This window comes from Astyanax mexicanus, chromosome 3, assembly GCF_023375975.1.
Source record: "Astyanax mexicanus isolate ESR-SI-001 chromosome 3, AstMex3_surface, whole genome shotgun sequence".
NCBI classification, from domain to species: domain Eukaryota; kingdom Metazoa; phylum Chordata; class Actinopteri; order Characiformes; family Acestrorhamphidae; genus Astyanax; species Astyanax mexicanus.
In genome coordinates this window covers 55164102-55190024 of record NC_064410.1, presented here as the reverse complement: position 1 = coordinate 55190024, position 25923 = coordinate 55164102, and the positions used below count along the sequence as shown (strand labels likewise).

Genomic DNA, 25923 nt, shown 5'->3' with positions numbered 1-25923 from the left:
CATTATCATCAGTTTTATAGGCCCCAAAGTTGGCACCAAAAATTGGGACTTTACAAGATATCATTGCTGATCAATGAAAAACAAGTATCTTCAAAACAATAACTTTACAGGAGAGAGATAAATCTTTCTGAACTTTCAATGAAAGTCAATATAAAAAGAGTTTATTTCAGATTTTCTATTGATCCATTCCTTAAGAAATTTTGACACCATGTAAGGACAGTTTCTTCTGTTCAAATTATGTAGCAAACTACAAATCAACAAAAATAAAAATACTTGTTTTTCATTGGACAGCGACGATATGCTAAACGAAATAGTTTCCAAAAAAATTACAATTGTTTCTGCCAATTAAAGCAGCACTAGGTAGGATTTCCTTGATTTTTGATCTTTTTAAAGAAGTGAAATTACAACTTGAAACTCACTGCAGTGCTGCATTGAGGTGAAATAGGAGGAATAGCAGTGCTCTCGTGTCTGTGCCGGAGCTCATCTGAGCTCAAACCAGACTCACCAACGCTCCAACGACCAACGCTCGCGAGAACTGCGACCTGCTTTCCAACCTTTAGTTCTAAAGAAACATTTATTACACTCTGCAACTGTAGGGGGAACCCACAAGCACAAAATCTCAATCCTACCTAGTGGAGCTTTAACAACTAAACACACTGTGTTTGTCTATTGTTGTGTCTTCGATGAAGATCAGAACAGATTTAATGACCAATTTATACCGAAATACAAGTAATCCCAAAGGGTTCACGTACTTTTTCTTGCGACTGTAGGGTTCTAGGGTTAAAGTTAAGGTTAAAGTTCAGAGTAAATCTTGCAAAAACTTTCTGTTACTCAGTGTTTGTGACATTTAAACAACTAAGCCGCTCACACAAAAGGTACAGCTTGTTGTTATATTGGTATTGACCCAAGTATAAACACACTCTAAACGCCAGGCTTCATCTTTCTCACTATCACTGGGATGTCTCATCATCCCGTCTGTCAGAAATCATTTGTGAAGTTTCGTCATCATCTCAGAGTTTAGCGGAGAAGTGTGAAAATAGATTGCGGTGCCATTCCTGATAATACCCTACTGTAGTGCTTTTAAAACACGTGCAGCCGCAGAACCTTCAGTAACCCCGTGTTTTACTCCCGGCACTGGTAAAATATCGTCTGTCAGGGTGATTCATTGCTCATTGGATTTCTCTTTGTTCCTAAATGTAATCAAATCTGTCCCCCTCTGTTTAAATTTAGCCCAGCATTGTGTTAGACAGCACAGGTGAGTCTTTTCAGAGGTGTTGGCTTTTCATTACCAGCGCATGCTGGCGTTTTTTAGAGCTTCATTAATGGATATACTTCTATTTAACACTTCATTGGTTTTTTTGCACAAAGGCAATTACAGCATTGTTGTTCGCGGCTCAGTTGCCAGAAACAATTCACGCTACCCGTAGCTCTGCTCTGAAAAGAATGATGCTGTGAAACAGTGCAACAATGCAGATGCGTATAAGTGTTTGTGTATAAGTGTGTGTGTGTGTGTGTGTGTGTGTGTGTGTGTGTGTTTGTGTGTGCATCCTTCGCCACAATCATTCGGGAATTGTTGGAATTATTTCTTCCCCTGACAGAAAGAAAAAGATTGTGTTATTATTGAGTGCACTCACTGTTACAATATACCTACAAATATTTGTAGACACCTCTCTCTCTGTGTGGGCATCGATCTGTTCACTGGAATGCCGCTTTTAAGTGTGTTAGTGTGTGTTGTGCTGCTGGTACAGTGAGTGGATCAGAAACAGCAGTGCTGCTTGAGTTTTTAAACACCTCAGTGTATCTCTGCTGGACTGATAATAGCTTCTGTTTCTGACTTTTCTGTATCTACTGTAAGGTGGAGCAGCTGTAGGTTGGAGTGTCTAATAGGGTTACACCTTAGCCCATGTCTGTCTTCTGTTTCTGCCTTATTTTGTCTCTTGTGCTCCTGCCCCTCTGTTTACCTGTCATGTTTCCCAGCCATGTGCTTGTGTTGTTGTTTTTGTACCTGTCTCCACCCTAGCTCCGCCCCAGCCCTGCCCTAGCTATTAGTGTTCTCACCTGTGTCTTGTCTGTAACCCCGCCCCCTCGTCATCCTAGCCCAGGTGTTTCTCACTCTCCTCATGTATTTAAGCCCGTCTGTTTGAATGTTCAGGGTCGAGTCTTATGTTACGAAGGAGGGAGGGATGGACGTAAGTGCAATATATACTTTATTAAATAAACAAGATAAAATAAAACAATAAACTAAACGCGGGTAACGCAAAAAACATACAGAAAAAAACAAGGCTAGGATAAATATAAACTGAGAAACACTGACTAAGAAACTAAGACGAGGATACAAACGGACTGCAGGAATTCAAAGATACGAAGGATACAGCATACAAAATATACAAAATACAAAAGACTCGACCCTGAACATTCAAACAGACGGGCTTAAATACATGAGGAGAGTGAGAAACACCTGGGCTAGGATGACGAGGGGGCGGGGTTACAGACAAGACACAGGTGAGAACACTAATAGCTAGGGCAGGGCTGGGGCGGAGCTAGGGTGGAGACAGGTACAAAAACAACAACACAAGCACATGGCTGGGAAACATGACAGGTAAACAGAGGGGCAGGAGCACAAGAGACAAAATAAGGCAGAAACAGAAGACAGACATGGGCTAAGGTGTAACAAATAGAGTGAATAGAGAATACAGTGTTTAAAAACTCCAGCAGCACTGCTGCATCTGTATCTGCTCCACTCGCCCTACCACCAGCACAACACACACTACTAACACCTCGTACACCACCACCATGCTAATCAGTGCTAATCACTGCAGTACTGAGAATCAAAGACCCACCACCCAAATAATAATAATAATAATATTAGCTGCTTTGTGGTGTTTTTTTTCTCTCCTGTGGGTCCTGAGTATTGAAGAACAGGGTAAAAGAAGGAGGATAATAATGAAGTATACAGAGTAACAGATAGTAGTCATAATACAGGTGCATCCCAAAAAAATAGAATATCATTGAAAACCCTTTTTTATTTCAGTAAGCATTTCAGTTGAAAACGTGAAACTCATATATTATATAGATGTATTACACACAGAGTGATCTATTCTAAGCATTTATTTCTTTTATTGTTGATTATTGATGATTATGGCTTACAGCCAAAAAAAAATATCAATGTTATATCAAGTCTAAAGTCAGTGCAGTCTTGTTTTCCCACAGATTTTTTTAGAACTTCATGCTTCCCTCTGCTGACAACTTTTATGGAGATGCAGATTTCATTTTCCAGCAGGACTTGGCACACTGCCCACACTGCCAAAAGTACCAATCGGTCTTATAATATAATACTCTAATTTTCTGAGACACTGATTTTTGGATTTATTGAGATTCATTGTCTGTAAGCCATAATCATCAACAATAAAATAAAATAATACTTAAAATAGATCATTCTGTGTGTAATACATCTATATAATAAATCGTCGCTGTCCAATGAAAAACACTTATCTCCAAAACAGCAACTTTACAGGAGAGAGAAAAAACCTTGTAAACTTTCAATGGAAGTCAATGTAAAAAGAGTTTATTTCAGGTCATTTTGAAGAGTTTCTATTGGTCCGTTCATCAAGAACTTCTGGCACAGGGTAAGGGACAGTTTGTCTGTTTAAATTATGTAGTAAACAAAAAATCAACAAAAATGGAAATAAGTGTTTTTCATAGGACAGCGACGATATAAGTTTCACATTTTGACCTGAATTACTGAAATAAATTTTCAATGATATTCTATTTTTTTAGATGCACCTGTATTGTTGTTATTATTATTATTATTATTATTAAACTTGACTTGTATGTCGATTTATAGAAGTTTTTTTTTTTTTTTTTTATACATATGCTCGTTAAACTGCAGTGTGAGACCAAAACTGCCCAGATCAGAACTCCAACTGTACAACAAAAGCATGAATTTTAGTTTGGACCTTGGTTTGGTTCAGATGTTCAGGTGTACTACAAATGGCCATAAGGGAGTCATAGGAGGAAAAAGCCAAATCTCTTTTATTCTGCATAGATGAGCGCTGTGTGTTCGAGACACCTGCATCGATACGGGTCCAGCGAGTTCCGCCCGTGAAGACTCGATAGAGAGTCGGAGAGATGAAGACGAATGTGTAAGCAGTGCAGTGATACTGGACGTAGATTAAACAGCCCCAGTGAAGGAATGGCATTGAATGTAGATTAAGGGCATAGAGACGGATGAGATTAGAAGTGCATTAGAGCGAATGGCTCTTGTCTATATCAGTACAGCCAGCGTCGGTGCCCTTTGAATGTTGGGTATGCTTGTTTTCCAGCGGGGTCTCTCAGTGCAGAGCTTGATTTATGAGTGCCTCGATGGAAGAGGACATTCAGTGATTGGAAACAGTGCTGACTGTGGTGGAAAATACTTCCAATAAACAGCAAATTACACAGGACCTCTGCCGGCTATTAGTCTCAGTTAGATGCAGGTTAGGGGCCGGGGTCCAAGGTCCGGACCACTCACTCCACCAGGTCTCCCCGCCCATCTCAGACGGCATGAAGCGTGAGGGATTGTTTATTTCGAGCTGAAAAATCCCCCCCAGGCTCACCAGAGCATTTGTCACGGTTCTGAGCAGGCAGAGCAAGGATTGCAAAATGGGCTTATTCCCTCTAGCCGTCGGCCATTAAACCGTTAGAGGTCCAAATGCAAAGTTCTGCTCTGAACTGTGGCTACTTTTTCCCAGGTTACCTGCTGTCCTGGGAGGCGCAGGGGAAGAACCAGTCGCGGGTGGCGCGCACCATGCCCAACAGCACACTGGAATACAAAGTGACCGGACTCACCTCCCTCACCACCTACACTCTGGAGGTGGCGGCCATGACGGGCGCTGGCATCGGGACCGTCACCTCTTCCGCTATTTCTTCTGGAGTTCCCCCAGGTGAGATGTTCTTCAGCAACACCCAAGTGTCAATTACATGTGGCTGAAACCGAAACCAAGTCTGCTTACACATATGGTACCACCTAAGCCACTTGGCAAGATCCTACCAACCACTTATACACACCATAGAGACATCCAAGCAGCAAACTACCTAGCAATGCAATGACAGCCACAATGGCAACTGTCTGCTACATAACATCATATCAGCCACCTCAGATACCATAGCAAGCACCTAGCAACATTAAAGCAACCACAAAACAACTCACAGACAACTGCCTAGAACTTGTCTAGCAACACCAAGCAACCACCTGGGATAACATATTGTATAAAGCACCTTTCAACACCACAATAACCACTTAGCAGCTGCAACTTGAGACTGGAGCAGTATTAGCATTAGCTTTTAAGTGCTAGCTATTTTTCCATTCAGAGATGAGTATATCGGACCGTAGCCTGCATGTTTACCATGTTAAAACAAGATAAGTGGGACGAACTGCTAGCTAATATCGCCCTGGCTTACCAGAACACTCAATGTTCCTCAGTGTAGCGCTATCAGGCGCAATTAGCCGCTAATTGTGACTAGCCTTAGTGGAAATCTGGAAATCTAGACTTACTGTAAATAAACAGAAGCACCTCACTCACCCAAAAAAACAGATAGATCAACATCCAGCGCTCGTTTGACTTTAAAAGAAAAAAATATTTTTTTAAGAATAGAACTGTTTTGTTTACTGAAATTAGCTAAGCTTTACAGGTCTCGCCACCCTAAATTAGGTCGTTTTCACACCAGCACTATTTTGTCCGGTTAAAAACGAACTCTGGTCTGTTTGTAACTTTAGTGTGGTTCAACTGAGCAGGTGTGAAAACATATACATATAATATAATTACTCCCACGCCAGACAGCTCTGACCAATCAGAGGAGAGAATGTGCTTGTGTGGTTTATTGCTGCACATTTTGGTGCATTAAGGTTTGTGCCTGTGTGAAAGCAAACCAAACAGAGGGAGAAACGCTCCAAGCAAACAAACTCAAATCAAATCAAATCATCAACTGATTTGGACCAGAGAATCAAACTACAGGTGTGAAAACCCCCTTAAAAGAAAAAAAAAGGCGACACACCTGTTCCTTACTAGTGTCACATAATCCGGTGGGCTTTGTGTATGAATAATAGGGTATGTTAATCATGTTTAATAATTATTGATTAGTAAAAAAAATAAATCACAACAGGATATATTTTTGATGTCACCCCGTGGAACCAACATCTCAACCTGTAAGCATCTGCTCCACTTGTGTCCACATTTAGAAACGCTAAATGCATTCCCACTTTTGGGAATCTTCAGCAGCACGGAGTCTGGCTTTTCCACTGCTGATTCTAAATTGAATAAAACAAGAATATTTCTGCAGTTTGTTTGCATAAACATATTTGTCAAATTTAATTTGGCGCATTTTCTACTAAATAAAACCCCATTCAGCTCTGTTGTCAGAGCTCCGCCAGTCTGTAGCACCTCGCCTGGGACGCGACGCTACCGCTGCCGTACACCACAGCATGCCATTCCTGCTCCTGTGTGTGTGTGTGTGTGTGTATGTGTGTGTGTGTGCAATCAATGATTCATTCATGCCCTCCTCTTACTACACACTAAGCAGCCATTTGTTCACGGGAATGCACTACAGAGCTAGCGTTACTCATCCCACGGCTACTCATCCTTAGCTCGTGGTTATGAAAATGAGTGATGATCTTTTAAGTTGGCCTTTTCCACTCGGAAGCTGGCAAGTTGTTGCACATGCTCAGCCATAAATCAAATATGGCTGCAATGGAGAAATATTCATTTAAACTAGCTCAGAGGCAGAATTTCACCCGGGAAAAAAAGGAGACGAATGTTAAAGTGGCTGAACGGCAAGCCAGAGCCATAATGCCTGCTGATGAATTGCATATTGTGAGACATTAGAGGAACAGACAGCTACAAAGCTCAGTGGGGATTTTAGACAGATGCAAGGCTATAGACTGTTATTTGATTTAATTCCAGTGTAATTTCATCAAAGTTTCCCAAAAATTAAAAAAAGAGGATTTTTTTTTTTTTTTATTGCTGCACTTCAAAGGGTAAAGAAATCACTTTTTTTTCCTCGGTGCTGACTGCATCCTGGATTTGCACCTCCTTCGCTTCATTTGAAGCTGTTCACAGAGAGGCGATTAAATGATGCAATGAGCTCGGCAGTTCAGAAGTCACTGACACCTCCTCCCAACTGATTCCTGTGATGTGCGAAAGCTGTTTGAAAAGTGATGAGGTTTAATCGTGTCTCTTTCTAAATCCAGAACTTCCTGGACCTCCTTCAAACCTGGTTATCTCCAAAATCAGCCCACGCTCGGCCACTTTGAAGTTCCGGGCAGGGGATGATGGGAAAACGTCCATCTCTAAGTGGGTTGTGGAGGGACAGGTGAGTGCTGGGGAACACTTTCACTTCACTTTTTTCAGGTTTAGAATTTCTGCCCTTCTAACAAAATAAACAAATATCAAACAGTTTTTCTTTTTGGTGGAGATCAATTATTCTTTTCTTCTTTTTTCGTTTAAAAATGCAAGAAATACTACAATAAATTAGTGACTTATTATTTAGACCTATATTTCTTAATTCATGAGGCACTTAAAATAAAATAACATACAGCCGTAAAGAAAAAGAGAGAAATGTTTGATATATGATTATTTGTTAAAAGGGCTTGTATACAGTAATGCACCAAGATTTACCAGCTATGTACTGTATAAGCGGATGGTGTAGTGTAGTGGATAACAATACAGCATTTACTGTGACAGAACTGGGTTTGATTCCCAGGTAAGGTAAGACCCCCATGTTGGACTCTTAACGCCAATTTTTTTTTATTGAAAATTAAAAGTGGGTTGACATCAAAACCCTGTTTTACAGATGTTGAATTTTGGTTAGAAATCAAAGTCACATGTTTGCAAAAAACATTAGACAGATTTTATTTGGGATTCTTATTTACTTATTCATTAGAAACAACAATGCATTGACAGCAAGCTCCAGAGTTAGACAGACATTGAATTTAATAATGTAAATAAGTAAATTATAGTTAATTAGTATATTAGTATAAGTATTATTATAGTAATTATTATATTATTACAACTATTCTTAACAAACAGGATTTATAATGGATTTATAACAAGCTTGGACTTAATGAGACAGATGTTGAATTTTGTCATTTGTCATTTGTCATGTATCCATCAGAAACCAACACTGAGTTTACATTAAGCTCCATTATTACACAAACACAAGCTTTGCTGTTATTAAAACATTAGAGTTTGGTTGGAAATGAAGGTTGGATTGACGTCATCTGTAAAACACCACAATGTTTTACAGATGTTGAGTTTCAGATGGAAATCACATGTCACTCAAAAAACAGAGCAAATTACACTCTGTACTTCTGTATGTTTAGCTCAATAAATATGACCAAGAGTCGCCCATATCAGTCTAAATCAGTTTTTAATCATTTATTGTTTCTGGTAACCTTTATCTTCCTTCGGAATAGCATTGCAGTCTGACTATTTATGTAATGGTGAGTGAATAAAATGGCACAAATATCATTATCTGCTGCTGCCTTTGACTAGTTACATAACAGCAGGGTCTGATATACTGTAGGTTTACCAGTAATGAAAATCTAAATGTCAGCCTTGCTCCTTCCTTTTAAAAGATCTTTGTTTGATCTTGATGTGATATGCAGTTTTAATAAAATGACTGAGGAGCATTGATATATCATAGATTATGACAGAGTCTATGCTTTTTTTTTTTTTTTTACTGGAGCAGAGTCGAGTGTGTTTAGCAGTCCTGCTGCATCATTCAGTGAGTTCAGTTTTAGTATGCACCCCTTTGCTCCTCTGCATTTCTGCAGAAATCTCAGAAAGTTTCCATTAACTCCGACAGCGGCCGCCTCCGCACCTCGAAGAAATATCCGAGCGAGCGTTGGTCCCACTCCTCAATCCTGCCGGTGACTTGTGCAGAAGTTGACGACAGATTGAATCATACCAGGAGTTGTAATTTGTAATTGACTTAACCTTCCGGGCCGGCATCGGCTACGAAGCTGCCGAGGGAAAGCTCGGCCTTTCATCTACAGGCACTTGAATTGCTAAGTTGATTGAGGCAGGGCTATCTACAGCTGCAGGAATCCGTCACGGTAGGGGGAGGGGGAGGGGCAGTGTTGGGGGGGGGGGATGTGGGGTGGGTGGTGAGGTGAGCTGGTGCATATACACACACAAGCTATGAAATACAGCAGCAGTCACCGGCATAAGGTGCCACGCGTCGCACATCGATCACGTTGGCATAAATGCTTACCACATCCAGTACACCCCATTGGTCATTGTAAATCTCCCCCAGCACTCTGAGCTTTGATTGGTTTGAGCCCGGCCTGCACGCCGGGCCTGGAGCATGGGTGCATCTGGTTCTGCACTGTATAGAAACAGCACGTTAACCTGTACTTTAACATTTTTTAACCCTGTATATCAGTGATGCCCCACAGAAGCCTTGTATCCTCACTGTTCCTTTTTTTTTTTTTACTTTTTGATATAATGTGGCAAAATCCCACAGCTGTTTCTCACATGGATTCAAAATTGAATGACAAATAGACCAATAGAAATGCTCCAAATTAGTATACTATAGTCGACTTGGAATAAAATCTTCTTATATTAACTTTTTTTTTACATTAACTGGCATTAAAAGTTAAACAGGGAAATCCAGACTACATATCACATGGACAAACATATTGGGGTACCTGTGAATGTATTGTTTTACCAAGAACTGGTGGATTAAAATACGATTTGTCCTCATTTTGTTGGATTCACAGTCTCTACTATCTGGTAAGACTCTCTATTAGATTTTGAAGCATTGCTGTGAGGAGTTGATATGCTGTGCAATTAATTATATGAGTGAATCAATCAATTAATCAATCAACCTTTATTTTCACTCAGGAATACATTTTGAGGGTGACCCTCATTTACAATGTTTCTGAGCATTATAAAAAAATTAAAAACATTTAATAAGAAATTTGAAATAATTAGCAATAAATTAATAACAATTTAATAAATAAAACAAATACTAATTTTAAAACCAACATTCAATGTATATATAAATAAAATATATATATGTACAATAGAAACTTCTAGAAGACCATAAAAAACAAATTGACACGTAAAAAGTTAAGAATTTATAAACTATAAAATAAAGAAAAGATAATAGTAAATGCATTGCTGTGAGGATATGATTGCATTCAGTTGTATAAGTGAATCTGGTACTTGTTTTTTTTTTTACATTGTAGCAAAATTTCATGATGAAAGAACAAATAGAAATGCTAGAAAATGACTTGAAAATAACAATTTTTACATTCATTTCCATTGAAAGTTTGACAGGGAAAGTATTGGGACACCTGTGAATTCATTGTTTTATTAGAAATTTGTGGTAACACTACAGAATATGTCTTTGTTTGTTGGAGTTACTATCTGTACTCTCCAGGTAAGGCTCTCTACTAGATTGTGGAGCATAGCTGTGAGGACTTATATAAGTAAATCTGATAGTTGTTCTTTACATTGTATCAAAATTTCATGACAAAGGGACTAATAGAAATCCTCCAAATGACTTGGAATTAAATATTTTTTTATGTTAAGTTCTATTGAAAGATAAACTGGGAATCCAGACTACATATCACATGGATATGAATATTAGGACAGCAGTTAATTCATTGTTTTATCAGAAATTTGTGGTAATAAATTAGGATTTGTTCTGAATTTATTGGAGTAACTATCTTTACTCTCTAGGTAAGGCTCTTTACTAGATTTTGAAGCGTTGCTGTGAGGATTTGATTGCATTAAATGACAAGAGTTATAAACATAAGTGAATCTTGTAAATGTTCTTTACATTAAATCAAAATTTCATGACAAATGGACCAATAGAAATGCTCAAAAGAGACTTGGAATTAAATAGTTTTTACATTAAGTTATATTGAAAGATAAACAGGGAAATCTAGAATATATATGATATGAACAATATTAGTACTAAGTATTAAGACACTTGTGCATTCATTGTTTCTACTGGAATTAACAGTTTAAAAAAATTATCCTGTTTTTGTTGGAGTAATACAGTGTTTATACAGAAAAAGGGTTTATACAGAAAGTTTTTCTAACAGACTTGATGCATTGCTGTGAGGATCTGATGAGATCAGGATGTGGAATGATCAGCACACCCATCTTATCATTCCCTCTAACAAAGATCATTGATTTTCAAACTTTTAACATTCCTCAATTCAGAGTGACACATGTATACCAATAATATGTCATAGAAGGCATTACCACCCACAGTGGACAGTGGCAAAAGTCATGGGACACAATATTAGTCTTAGTTCCTGTGGAATGTCAAAGCACATTGGGAGCTGCTTGATATTTAGCTTAAAATAAGCAATTAACAGTGATAAAAATGAGTGAATCTGGCAGTTTTGCCATAATTTAATGACTAACCAATAAGACTAAAAATGCTTAAAAACTAAAAAAATAAACAAAATAATACAAAATTAAATGTTCAGATGCAATTTAAGTTTTGATTTTTGTTTTAATTTTCATATAAAGTTGCCATTTTTGAGAATAATTCCCCCCCATGATATTTCTAAATACTTTTAAAGGAACTTCTTTGGCAAACTGTAAGCCGAAGCATTAGGCTGATTTGGTGTCTGAAGTTGGCTTCTCAAAATTTGACCTGGAGCTATGAAGTTAAGGGAGCTTATACACCACCAAATACCACTCCACATCATGCAGACTGAAGCGGCGTGCCTAAATCATCGCACACTTGCCTCAAACCCTGTCGGGAATTCTCTGGAGTGTGCTCCAGTCGCGCCGGAGAAGTGTGTTATTCAGACAGAGGACAAAGCCCTCGACTCTAAACAAGCCCCTGCACAAGCCATAAACTTTTAGGAGCTTTGACAGGAGCCAGCCTGAACGGACTATAAGTGGTGAAAAAATCCAATTTGCACTGGAGCTACGAGGCTAATGGAGCTAACAAGTACTGAAAGCTTATAAACACCAATTAGTATTGTGGGAATCGTCACACTCTTGCCTCAGACTGCATGAAGTTGCATGGACTTGTTTATGTGGTTTATGTAATACTGAGGTTCAGAAACCACATACATAAGCGCAGGATCGAAGCTATAGACTGTATATGGGGTATATATACAGCTCTGGAAAAAATAAGAGACCACTTAAAAATTATGAGTTTCTTTGATTTTACCAAATTGAAAACCTCTGGAATATAAAAGAGAGGAAGATGGATGATCACAAGCCAACAAACCAAACTGAACTGCTTGATTTTTGCACCAGGAGTAAAGGCATAAAGTTATCCAAAAGCAGTGTGTAAGACTGGTGGAGGAGAACATGACAACATGCAAGAAAACTGTGCTTAAAAACAGGGTTATTCCACCAAAAATTGATTTCTCTTAAAACTTAAAAGTAAAACGTAAAGAAGCTACACAAGGTCTAAGGAGGACTAAGCGCAGGTTAGAGTCATTGGAAGGCAGACAGGCAGCGACAGGTCTGACATGAGATTTTAGGCTTATACTATAGACCTTTAAAAAAAACAGTTCGCTTTTCCCTTTTGTATTAAGTTGTAGCAAAATGAATAAGGTTTAATTTGCCTTACATGACATTAAAAGTCCTGCAATGTGAATATTTCCCATTCACACATTGCTGTAACGATGCTGAAATCATGCATTGTGCAGCTTTAGTATAAATAATTATTCCAGGTCATTTAGGAGCATTTCTGTGTGTCCATTCGTCAAACAGCGGACAGAAAATAAAGAACAGTGAAAAAGGGTGAAAATGGAAATGCAAGGATTTTGTGTTATAGATGATGAACATATATAGGAGCAAAAATGGCCTTGCACTCTCTGGGTTTGAATATGGCGCGCTCTTTCCTCTCATCACTCCTAGGGTGATGTTGATCAGCACAAGCCGTCTGTGAGCTGATGTATCAGAACCGAGTCGCTGCGCTTTTCTCTGAGCATGCTGTGATGCTACTCAGCAATGCTGCATCAGCAGCAGTAGTTTAGAAAAGAAGCAGTGTCTGGCTTCTCATGTATTGGAGGAGACATGTGTTAGTCTTCACTCTCCTGGTGTGTTGGGGCATCACTAGTGATAGGGGAGGGTCCTAATGAGTGGGTTGGGTAAATGGCTCAGCAAAATTGGGGAGAAAATGGGAAAAAAAATAAAAATAAAATAATATATATATATATATATGTGGCCTGTGGCGGTCTGTTTGAAGTCGTCTGAAGTGTTTGTGGTGTGCAGGTGGGAAACACTGAGGAGGAGGAGGAGGAGTGGAAGGTGCTGTATGAGAAGGAGAACGATCCGGAAGCTCAAGTTCTGGAGGTGCCCAACCTCACCCCATTCACACACTACAGGTCAGTACACACTCTTTATAGAAACTTTCAGCAGCTTCTACTTTAGCTTTAGACTACCTGTTCTCTCTCTCTCTCTCTCTCTCTCTCTCTCTCTGTCGTCTCTCTCTCTCGCCCGCCGCAGGGTTTTGATGAACTGCTCTGCCTCTGTGTTTTTTCTGCGCTCTGCAATTTGTGTCAGACCTTATGGATGCTGCTGCAGCGCCGCCATTTGTTTCTCTCTCTGATAAATTTAGATTTTATGCTAATTGCTACAATTAGAATGTGGATTGTAAAGCGCGGGCGGCTGCACAGCCTCTGCAGCTGTCTGATTCCACCTGGAATACCCAAGCAGCGCTCAGGTGGCCCGCTCTCTGCAGCAGCAGCAGCAGGTGACGTGGTACTGAACTGTGTGCGGCTGGTTGCAGGTTCCGCATGCGGCAGGTGAATATAGTGGGCTCCAGTGCAGTCAGTGAGGCGTCGCGGGTGATCCAGACCCTGCAGGCTCCTCCGGATGTGGCCCCCGGCAGCGTGACCGTGAGGACGGCCAGTGAGACCAGCGTGTGGCTCCGATGGGTGGTAAGCGCTACTTCTTTATCTACACTGTAAAACCTGACGAATTAAGTAAACTCAAACGATTTGAAGAAACCGGTTGCCTTAAACCATTTGAGTTTAATAACTTAAACAATTTGAGCATAATTTATTTATTTTTTTAAAATAAGTGTGAATAATGCACAAAATCATTGTACACTCTAAGAAATATAAGTACAGATTTGTACTTAAAAGAGTACAAAGCTTGTCGCTGGGGCTGTATCTTATATTGAGGCACAAAAAAGTACCTTTCAGTGAAAGTCCTTTTTTGTACCCATGGTTTTTGTGGCAGTAAAGATTATAAAGATTATAAACATTATCATGTAACTAAATATGGCTCAAAAACTTGATGATACAAAATTGTCTGGCTTTCAAATAAAAAATGTGCAATTAAAATATATATTGTTCATTAGTACAGTGATACAGAATACTAAATGTACCCTTTGGCTGGTTAAATGGTACAAATCTGTACTTATTGCTGTTAGAAATGACTTTGTACTTCAGAGGGAACAAATCTGACCCTGTAAAGACCAATATTGTACCTTTGAGGGTACAATTATAAAGAGTGTACCTTCGAGTACAAAAAAGTACTCATATCGTACCTCTGTTTTTTAGAGTGTATAGAGTTAAGTAAATCTAGTGACTTGTACTAATCCCTGTTCACAGTTTAACTGTTAGTTTATTTATTTTAAGTATTTTGGACTCATGTGCACTAATGTGTAAACCCTAATAAGTAAAGTCTACTTAAATCATTTGAGGTAATTTGTTGCCTCAAATTAATTAAGTGTTTTAAAACCCATTTTGTTTAGTTAATTGTAATACTCTGTGGAGTTAAACAAACGTTCATTCTCAACTCTATAAGTTGGTTCAACTCAAAGATCTCCATTTGGATGTATATAATAGTTGTGCCAACTCCTTAAAATTAAGTATGTCTGCCTTAACAGAAATGCATTACACCTTAATGCAACTTAAATGCACTGTTTCACACAACTCCAGCAAATCAAGTTAAGCTAACTCATTTTTAACTATTAAAGTGAAGTAAATAGGCTGTAGTTATAAAAACTTCCTATCAAACAACATCAAATTATTTTATTTGAGGAAACCGATTGCAAATAAAGGACATTTTGTCCATTTTCATATCTTCTTAAATTCACCTTTAAATGCACTTGCATAGCACATATCATAATACCTTGGGCCTTATTGTACATTCTGCACAAGGGGCTTGTGTTGCTTGTTGCTGTCAACAGTCTATTTCACGCCATACACCCGCACCGTTATAATAGCGTCAGAGTTTAGGAATAAATTTACACTGATGTGGACCACTGTGGTGGTCTGGAAGTGCGGTTCGTTCAGGTGAATTTCTGTCGTGTTTCTATCATGGAGACAGGAAATACATGTGCGCCACTGACTAATTAAAACCTTGACAACAGTCATAAGTCATAAGCCGCCCATCTGCTTGGCACATCTTCTACTTTTTATTTCTCTCATTCTTCTCAATTGTCATTTTCATTATCATTTGTTGCTTTATCTCTTCGTATCATCTTTTTTCTTCATCCATCTCTTGCACTTTTTGTTTTATTTTTTTATTATTATTTTATATCCCTCAAACTCTCTCTTTCTCACTCACTCTATCTATTTCTTCTATGTCTCTTCTTTCTGTCTTTATTATTTCTTTTTTCTTTCTTTTTTCCCTGTTTTTCCTTATATTTTTCTTTTTCACTGTTTTTTCCACCTGTCTCATTCTGTCCTTTATTTCTGCTTCTTTCTCACCCTAACTGTAAACTCTGTTTCGTTTCTGTTTGTTTTTTTTTTTGGTTTTTTTTTTTTGCTAAATCTGACAATTTCTTATAATCAAAATGTTTTTTGTCTTAATCTACATCTGTTTCCATCTCTTTCTTATCACACAGTGGTGGTCAGCACTCGTCTAACAGATGTTTGAATAAATTATAGCTGGTTACTTTCATTTATGAGAGTGTGCTGGAGGTCCATGTTTAGCCTTGAGCAGCATCTCATTGTTGCACCTTTGCCCTTCCATTGCTTTCAGTGCTAAAAATGGTAGAAATCATTTTCCTGATGATTATAGCAGCACTGAAGAATTCTTTTTCTTTTTCTTTCCCTCACTCTTCTCTATTTCAATCATTTGTTGCTTTATCTCTTCTTATTATCTTTTTTTCTTTATCTATTTTCTGGCTAGTCTCTTGCACTTTTTTTTGTTATATAATATTTATCAATCTCTGTCTCTCTATTTCTTTTATTTTTCTTCTTTCTATCTTTAATATTGCTTTTTTCTTTCTTTTTTCGCTAATTTTCCCTGTATTTTTTCCACCTTTCTCATTCTGTCCTTTCTCTGTGCTTCTCACAATAACTGTAAATTCTCTTTCGTTTCTTTCTTTCTTTATTTATTTATTTTTACTAAATCTGACACTTTCTCATGATCAAAATGTTTTTTGTCTTATTCTTGTATTTTATAAGATTGTGATGGAGGTCCATGCTTAGCCTTGGGCAGCATCTCATTGCTGCACCTTTGCCCTCTATCCCTCTATCTCTCATTTTCATTTTTCTTTCCATTGATTCTATGTGTCTTTTTTCTGTCTTTATTATTGATTTTTTCTTTCTTTTTTCACTGCTTTTCCCTCTATTTTTCTTTTTTACTGTTTATACTGTTAATTTTCAATCATTTGTTGCTTTATCTCTCGTGATCTTTTTTTCTTTATCCATTGTAAAACATTACCTTGTGCAGTTCATGATGCCCTGACATTTGTAGCTCCGCCGGTTGCCAGGGAAAGCGCTGGAGCGATATATTATTACGAAGTCCTGTCTGGAGAGAGAGAGAGAGAGAGAGAGAGAGAGAGAGTTGAATGGAGCTAAATACAGTGGCGGTAAGTGGTAGGTGAATCCAGCTGCATTATTCCGGCCTATTCACTTCTTTTCACCGTGTGTTTCGGAGAAGTGTTCTGTGCGAGAGAATAATACTGAAAGAACCAGGGTAAGCACATCCCACCTCATTGGCATGGTTCTCCAGCCGAGAGTCATTATGCTGTATTAAATGTGCTGTGCTGAATGCGGGCTGCTGCTTCTAGATGGCTATTGATTTGTGAAATAAAGAATGCTGATATGTGGGAGCACAGGCCCAAATTGAGCTTCTCCAATTGGAGCTCTTTGCCGTCCAGATTAAAAGTGAGCGAGCGCTGATGTTTTGGACGGTCTGGACATCGTCCTAATTTTTTGGAGCGCTACCAAAATTGTTAAGTCGATTCTGAAGGCGCATAAAGATGATGAAGCATAATCAAGCATGAGTTATTCTTTTATTGGGGCATGTCAGTTTAATAGGCTGCCCATCGCAGTGCAACCACTGAAGCCAGACACAGCCAAGCCCAGCCAGTGTCTCTCTTTCTCTCTCTTTCACTCTTTCTCTCTCGCTTTCACCCTTTCTCTCTCCCTTTCACTCTTTCTCTTTCTCTGTTTTTCTCTTGTTTTCTCTCTTTTTTACGTTTTTTTTATTGTCCTTTTTCTCTTTCTGTTTCTCTGTCTCTCTGATCTCTTAACTCTCATTTCTCTCTCTCTCCCTTGCTTTTTCTTTTTTTCACTTATTTAATTGTCCTTTCTCTCCCTTTTTGTTTTTTCTCTACCTTGACTCGTTTCCCTGTTTCTTCCTCCATCTCTCTCCATCTCTTCCTCTTCTCAGTTTTTAGTCCTTTGTGCCTATCTTTATCTAGCTCTCTCCCCTTTAACTCTCTCTATTTCACACATTATGTTCATTCTCTTTCATTCTCTCTCTTCTCTCTCTTCTTTCACTCTCTCATCTCTTTTCATGTTTGTCTTTCACACTTTTTTATTCACTCCATCTGATTCTTAATTATTTCTATCTACATTCTCCCATTTCTCCCATTCTATCTTTGTTTGTCAGTTGTTTAATGTAGTCCTTTCCTCTGCTGCTAAACTCACCTTTTCTTCCTTTCTTCATCTCTCTTTTCTACACTTTATCTCTCTTTCTGTATTTCTCTCTGTACATCACTTAATTTTTTTCGCCCCTTCTACAGCTTTTTCTCTCTGTTGTAAATGTATAATAGAGTTGCACTTGGCAACTACATGGCAACACCATATCAACCACCTAGCAATACTAATGCAACCGTCTTTGATACCATAGGTACCACCTAGCAACCACCTAGCAACCATAGGCACCACCTAGAAACCACCTAGCAACACTAATGCAATTAACTTTGATACCATAGCAACAGCCTAGAACACTGTAGGTACCATCTACAGTGTCAACCACCTAGCAACACTAATGCAACCTCTTCACTTCCGGCGCCGTGCTGAGCGGCAGCCTTTCCAGTAGCTCCGTCTTTTGTGTACGTTTTAGCCTTTTTTCCTTAGTTTTACTTTATTTTAGACGCTTTTATCACTCGTGTAGTGATTAATTGTATGTCCTATGGACATGGAATCCACTTTCGTGAGCGCGCGGGGAACTAACCTTGTTTACACGAGGGAAGAGCTGCTAGCGCTGCGAACAAAGGAACACACCGGCCAGACGCATCACATCCCGGCGGAGCTCCGCCGACCCTACCGCGGGTGTAGAGCTGGAGCCAAGCTAAAAGCTAAGCGCATGGAGAAACGCTGGAGGTTTAAACCATCTGTTCCTTCCGTGGTGATGGGGAATGTGAACGCTCTGACCAACAAGACGGATGAACTGGCAGCGTTGGTTAGTAACCAGCGGTTGTATCGGGAGTGTAGCATTTTATGCTTCACGGAAACGTGGCTAACTAGCAACATTCCGGATGCTAACGTGGCTATCCCCGGCTTCACCTCCGTGAGAGCGGACAGAGACCCCAAACGGAGCGGCAAAAACAAAGGTGGGGGTCTCATGCTGTTTGTGAACATCAGATGGTGTAACCCAGGACATGTAACTGTGAAGGAGATCATCTGCTGTCGGGATGTTGAACTGTTGGCGGTGAGTCTCCGACCCTATTACATGCCCAGAGAGCTTTCCCACGCCATTGTTGTTTGTGTTTACATCCATCCTCGTGCTGATGCCGAGACCGCGTGTGACGTCATTCATACAACCATCGCGAGACTTCAGACACAGCATCCTGAAGCTTTCATTGCCATCTCGGGGGACTTTAACAACGTCACGCTGGACTCAGTACTCCCTGCTTTTCACCAGTATGTGAACTGTCCCACCAGGAAGAACAGAACTATTGATCTCCTTTACTCCAACGTAAAGGATGCATACACTGCCACACCTCTGCCCCCTCTGGGAAAATCGGATCACAACCTGATCTACCTGCAACCCCAGTACAAGCCCCAGGTCCGTAGACAACCTGCATCTACACGCTCCTTCAGGAAATGGTCTCCTGGTGCTGAAGCAGCTCTCAGGGACTGTTTTGAGTCCACTGAATGTATTGCAGGAGCCATATGGGGATGACATTGAGGGGACTACACATTGCATGACGGACTACATGAACTTTTGCATGGACATTGTTGTTCCTGTGAAAACTGTGCGTTGCTTTGCTAACAACAAGCCCTGGATAACCAGCAACGGCCTTCTAAACAAGAAGAAGAGGGCCTTTAAAGATAACAACCAGGAGGAGCTTAGGAGCGTACAGAGGGAGCTCAAAGTCCATTTGCGAGAGGCCAAGGAGTCCTACAGGAAGAAGGTGGAGCAGAAGCTGAGGGAAAATGACATGAGGGAGGTATGGAATGGAATGAAGACAATCACTGGCTGTAAGCAGAGGATGGACAGTGCCGCAGATGGTGAAGTAGAGAGAGCCAATGAGTTCAACACCTTCTACAACCGGTTTGACTGCCCTGTTCAAGACCCTACAGCTCTGGCAGACACCTCCTCCACACCCCCCCTCATCTCATCAAGCAACTCAGCCCCCGCTCCCCCCTCCTCCCCACACTCAGCTGTCCTGACCACCAGCACCACTGTAGTCCCCCCTCCTCCTCCCCCTCTGCACACCTTCACTGCTGACCAGGTTAGAGGTGAACTAAGGAGACTCCACCCAAGGAAGGCAGCTGGGCCGGACAAAGTGTGTCCCAGACTACTAAAGTCCTGTGCAGCTGAGCTGGGGGCTCCCCTGCAGCACATCTTCAACCTGAGTCTGCGTTTGGGGAGGGTCCCCACGCTGTGGAAGACATCATGCCTGGTTCCAGTACCCAAGAAGACGCATCCCAGTGAGCTCAATGACTTCAGGCCGGTCGCTCTTACATCACATATCATGAAGACCCTGGAACGTCTGCTTCTACACCACCTCAGACCCCAGGTTCAACATGCAATGGACCCCTTGCAATTTGCCTACAGAGAGAAAGTGGGAGTGGATGATGCCATACTGTACTTTCTCCACCGGACCCACTCTCATCTGGACAGAGGAGGCAGCACTGTGAGAGTCATGTTCTTTGATTTTTCCAGTGCTTTCAACACCATTCAGCCTCTCCTACTGAAAGACAAGCTGGTGGGGATGCAGGTGGATTCATATTTGGTCTCCTGGATCACAGACTACCTCACTGACAGACCTCAGTATGTCAGATTGAAGGACTTTACATCAGAGACTGTGGTCTGCAGCACAGGAGCACCACAGGGGACTGTGCTCTCCCCGTTCCTGTTCACACTCTACACCTCAGACTTCCAGTACAACTCTGAGACGTGCCACATGCAGAAGTTTTCAGACGACACTGCCATTGTGGCCTGTATACGGGGAGGAAAGGAGGAGGAGTACAGACACCTGGTGAAAGACTTTGTGGCGTGGTGCAATAGAAACAACCTGCTGTTGAACACCTCCAAGACCAAGGAGATGGTGGTGGACTTCCGCAGGGCCAGGCCACCCATACAGCCAGTATCTATTGTGGGAGTTAATGTGGAGATGGTGAAGACCTACAGGTATCTCGGACTGCATCTGGATGATAAGCTGGACTGGTCAGCCAACACAGACATCCTGTACAAGAAGGGGCAGAGCCGGCTCTACTTCCTGAGGAGGCTGGGGTCTTTTAACATCTGTCGGAAGCTCCTGCTGATGTTTTATCAGACTGTGGTGTCCAGCTGTCTTTTCTATGCTGTGGTGTGCTGGGGAGGAAGCATGAAGAAGAGGGACGAGATGCGTCTGGACAAGCTGGTCAGGCGGGCGGGGTCCGTGGTTGGTGTGGAGCTAGACTCTGTGGTAACGGTGGCAGAGAGGAGGACACTGCAAAAACTACTCTCCATCATGGATGATGATGGTCACCCACTGCATTTCATCATCATGGATCAGAGGAGCAGTTTCAGTGGCAGGCTCTTGTCACAGAGCTGCTCTACGGACAGACTGAGAAGATTGTTCGTTCCGAGAGCCATCAGACTCTTCAACTCCTCCCAGTGGAGCCGGAAGAGAGAGGACAGATGAGGAACGAGTCTCAATATGTGCTTTCTTAATCAGCCTTTTTTTATCTGTACTGGAAAGCACCCTACACATCTACACCCTGGGACTCTTTTGCCTTTTTACTGTATATACTGTTCATTTGCATCCCTGGACACTTGGCACTTTACTGTACACTCTGTACCTTTTCACTCCTGGACACTTTACTGTACATCTTGTACATTTGCACCCCTGGACACTTTGTCACTTTACTGTACATCCTGTACTTTTGCACTCCTGGACACTACACTACGCACCTTACTTAAATACAATACTTGCACAGGTTTATGTTTAATATTGTCATATCTGCTGATACCTTCTATACTTAAATTATTATTTTACTGCACTACCTCATATCTATGACTGATTACTTTCACACTTTGTATAGTTTTTTTGTATTTATATATTTATGTATATATTTTTAAGTCTCAGTTTATAATTTTTATAGTTTCTATCTATCTATCTATCTATCTATCTATCTATCTATCTATCTATCTATCTATCTATCTATCTATCTATCTATCTATCTATCTATCTATCTATCTATCTATCTAGGTACAGCATCTGCACTGTTCAAGTGTGTTGACGTTAACTGCTGATCTGAGATCTCTCTCTCTCTCTCTGTCTCTGTCTCTCAGCCGCTGCCGGAGACGGAGTATAATGGTAATCCTGAGAGTGTGGGGTACAGGGTGCGGCTGTGGCGGGCGGATCAGCCGGGCGAGTTCCGCACGCGGGAGGTGAGTGACCGGCTAGAGCGAGAGATCACTCTGGAGGGGCTGGAGGAGTGGACCGAGTACCTGCTGCAGATCCAGGCCTTCAACTCCATCGGGCCGGGGCCCTGGAGCGAGGCCGTGAGGGGCCGCACGCGCGAGTCAGGTGAGATCACGCACCCAAACACACACACGCTCGGCTCGGCGTCTTGCATCACTACAGACAAACAAAGCAGCATTGTTTCTGCCGGAGCGTTGCGAGCAGATGCCTGCTGAAATAAAGCCCGCCCTCCCCGGCGCGTCTCGTAGCGCACGTGCGTCTGGAAACTCACATTCTCCTGTTAATCACATTTCAGAATGTAAACAGGTGGTTCTCCGATTCAATTTCATTCTCTTTATGCAATCACGACAGCGGCCTCCTCCCCGTTCTCCGCGCGCTTCAACGCCGCGCTTCCCGGCTAATTCACACCGCCGCTCTGACTACATGCCTCCGGTGCTGATAAGCCGCTTGCTGATTGCCTCGCCTCGTGGCCCGCGGGTTCTTCCTCTTATCTTTTATCCTCCTCCCTGCGAGACGCCCAGAAGTGAGCCCTGTGGCCTCCCAGCGGCTGCAGAGCCGAGCAGAACCGCTGAGAATCCGCCTTTTAATAAAGCCGTTCAGAGGGCCGTGGCTGGTCGACTGTAATCAGAAAATGAGGTGCGTCTGCAGGGGCTGATCTCTAATAGGGGTGCCATGCGCTAATGGTGCTGAGGGGCCCGGGGCCAACCGCCTCCCCTCCCAGTCCTCCACTGCTGACGTCTGGGAGGCGTCTAATCCAGTCTAAACTCTTTCTGTGTGTTGAGACGTGGCAGACACTGCAGGCCTGAAGTATGTAGTATGGAAGCAAGTAGTACAAAGTTAAGTCAAGTTTCTAAACTTTTAAGGCAGTCTAAAGTGCTTTAGTGTTTATAATTTCATGGGGGATAGAATATATAGTATGTTATCAAATAATAATAATATTAAAAGTTTATTGATCAGCTTCTCCTCATCCTTCACCCACATGGGAGTTTTTTTTTTTTTGTAGAGCAAGATGTGACATTATACAGTGCTTTTATTTTTAAAAATGTATGTTTAAAAATCAAAGATGCTTACAATATATCTAAACTGATGGGAGTTGTGATCTGGATGTGAGGAGTGTTCAGGTAAATTTCTGGCATATTGATATCTTGGCAACAGAAAACACAGGTGCGCCTCTGTCTGATTTGAACCCTGACAATAGCCAACATGTGTTTGATTGCCAAATGTTTATTGCTATCTTAGGACACAGGTGCGCTGTGCACATTCAGTGCATGTATACTTTAATTTCTTACACACACACACACACACAAGGACACACTGCAGTGCATAAACCCAAATTTTACATAATAGGCTTACTCACAATTACACTTATATAGCACCTTTCTGCCAACTTCAAAGACACTCAAAGACACTTACAATTACATTCCACACACATCTCAACCAGAACAACCATCCTCCTGGAGTACTGCACCGGGCACTGAGGGGTTGAACCAGCACAGAGTGTCAATCCATATCTGGACAGAAGCGATGCGTTGTTAAAAATAGCAACCTGCCAAAGTCAGAGCACACCTGGCTCTTAAAGTGGATTGCAAGTGACACTCTGATTGGTTTATTGCATTTTACCCCAAAAACAGACCCATGATTAATAATAAAAAAAAATTGTACATAGCTTTTGCATGTTTCAAGCTACGCAAGGTGTACTTTCCCCATGGTTACGATCGCAAAGATACACTAACATTTCCTAAATCAAGCTGCAGGGTTTATGATTGAAAGCTCGCCTACAGAATGCTAAAAAACGGCCATAAATATAATCATGCATCATAAGCATGCTTTTCTAATTTGCTTAATGTTTGTGCATTTTCTGTATGAATAAAACCTTTTTTTTTTTTATTCCACACATCAACTTTTCATTATTTTTTTTTTGTTACAAAGTTATAGTAGCTCCCAGACATTTGTGCTGCAATACTTTCCTATATCTAAAACTCTGATATGATCTTTGTGTGTGTGTCCCGATGTGTATGAGCAGTGCCCTCCGCAGCTCCAGAGAACGTGACGGTCGAGGCCATGAGCTCCACACGAATCCTGGTGACCTGGGGTCCTGTACCAGAGCCTGAGCAGAATGGCAACATCCTCGGATACAAGGTAATACGCTCTCCTGCAGCCGGCACAGACAGTCCGGGCATGCGTGCGGCGGGAAGGATGCTGGAAGAGTGAAGGAAAACAGATGGAAACGGCGAGCTACCCACTCTGCTGAATAAATGTTTCTTAACAGGGTAACGGCTGCGATTTCATGCTTGATCAAGCCCTCGTAGGGCCTTGGACCACAGTCTATATGATGAAATGTCATGCAAGACTAGATGCTTGCGCTGCTAAGCAGAGGAGGCAGTGTGCTTTGTGATTCGTGGCAGTTCAGCATGTTTCCACTGTTTGTTACCCCCTGCAGGTTCCTTCTAAAGGATAGTTTTCCATTCCAGCTGACGGAGGTTTCTAATCTCGCTGGCCGGGTTGAAAAAGGCCCTCATCATTTATTGATTACATAAAGAAATAAACACACAAACACAGCATCACATTCACAGTGGATGCAACAGCTTTCTCAGAATGTAAATTCTCTTTGACTTGCAACGTTAAAGGTCAGAAACTCTCTGACCTCGTAGGCCTGAGGGTACGGTCAGGTCAAAGTATTTTGCACAACTCTTTAGAGCTTCAACTTTAAAGATTTAATTTCAGAACTGAAAGTGCTGAAATGGAAATGTACAGTATGCTACATACAATACAAGTATTAGGATACTTTATGCAGTGAGGCCAATTCCAATATTTCTGCCGTAGACTGAAAACTTTTTTCATTATGTTGTTAGGAACAAATGAACAAATGTTTAGGGGTTAATTTTACCCGGTGCATGTTTAATCATCCAAAAAATCCTGTCCAATTGTGTAAATATTTAATAATAACTCCATTAATAATTATTCTCTAATTCTCTTACCTCTAATAGGTAATGGTTCAATTATGACAGTTGTCACGAATGAGGATGGAGGGATGGACGTAAGTGCACAATATATTTTATTTAAACAAACTAGATTATAAAAACAGAAAACAAAACACGGGTAACGCAATAACTCAAAAAAACAAGATAAGGATATAAATCTAACTAAGACAAAGACTAGAAAAACTGAGGAAACATGAAACTCTAAATATAACTCTAAACATAAAATAACCTGAGAACACAAAGATTACAACCTGAACAAACTTGGAACACTTACATACAGAGGACAAGGATACAAAAGACTCAACACTGAACGCTCAAACAGAGGGGCTTAAATACATGAGGAGAGTGAGGAACACCTGGGCTTGGATAACGAGGGGGCAGGGTTACAAACAAGACACAGGTGAGAACACTAATGGTTAGGGCGGGACTAGGGCGGGGCTAGGGCGGAAACAGGTACAGAAACACAACACAAGCACATGGCAGGGAACACATGACAGGTAAACAGAGGGGCAGGAGCACAAGAGACCAAATGAGGGAGACAGACATGGGCTTAACTGTGACATTACCCCCCCTCAACGGCGCCACTACCAGAGGCGCCGAGAGAGAGGGAACAGAAAAACAAGACAAGGCTAGACAAGACCAGAGAAAGAACACAGGGGCAGGAACTGAGACAGGAGACTAGACAGGAGAAACATACTGGGACTGGAATGGAGACTGGGGAGGTGGAAAAAACAGAGACTGGACAGGGGACGAGAACTGAGACTGGACAGAGGGCTGTACATTGGGCAGGGATGCAGAAAGGGCAGGGGACATGAACAAAGACTGGACAGGGGACGGAGACTGGACGAAAGACTGGACAGGGGAC

The 25923-nt window shown here is 41.2% G+C and overlaps 1 protein-coding gene and 1 long non-coding RNA gene across 5 annotated transcripts in view; one reads left to right on the top strand and one right to left on the bottom strand.

Moving 5' to 3' along the window:
* Nucleotides 1–25923, top strand: part of sdk1a (sidekick cell adhesion molecule 1a) — a 601048-nt gene that overhangs the window by 478235 nt on the left and 96890 nt on the right. For all 4 annotated transcript variants that reach the window (XM_049475506.1, XM_049475505.1, XM_049475504.1 and 1 more), the window contains 6 exons: nt 4731–4922; nt 7226–7347; nt 13239–13351; nt 13756–13906; nt 21945–22182; nt 24101–24216. In XM_049475506.1, the coding sequence (XP_049331463.1) occupies nt 4731–4922; nt 7226–7347; nt 13239–13351; nt 13756–13906; nt 21945–22182; nt 24101–24216 (932 nt within the window). The remainder of the gene's footprint in view (nt 1–4730; nt 4923–7225; nt 7348–13238; nt 13352–13755; nt 13907–21944; nt 22183–24100; nt 24217–25923) is intronic.
* Nucleotides 1–25923, bottom strand: part of LOC125799256 (uncharacterized) — a 345287-nt gene that overhangs the window by 231074 nt on the left and 88290 nt on the right. The window lies entirely within an intron of this gene.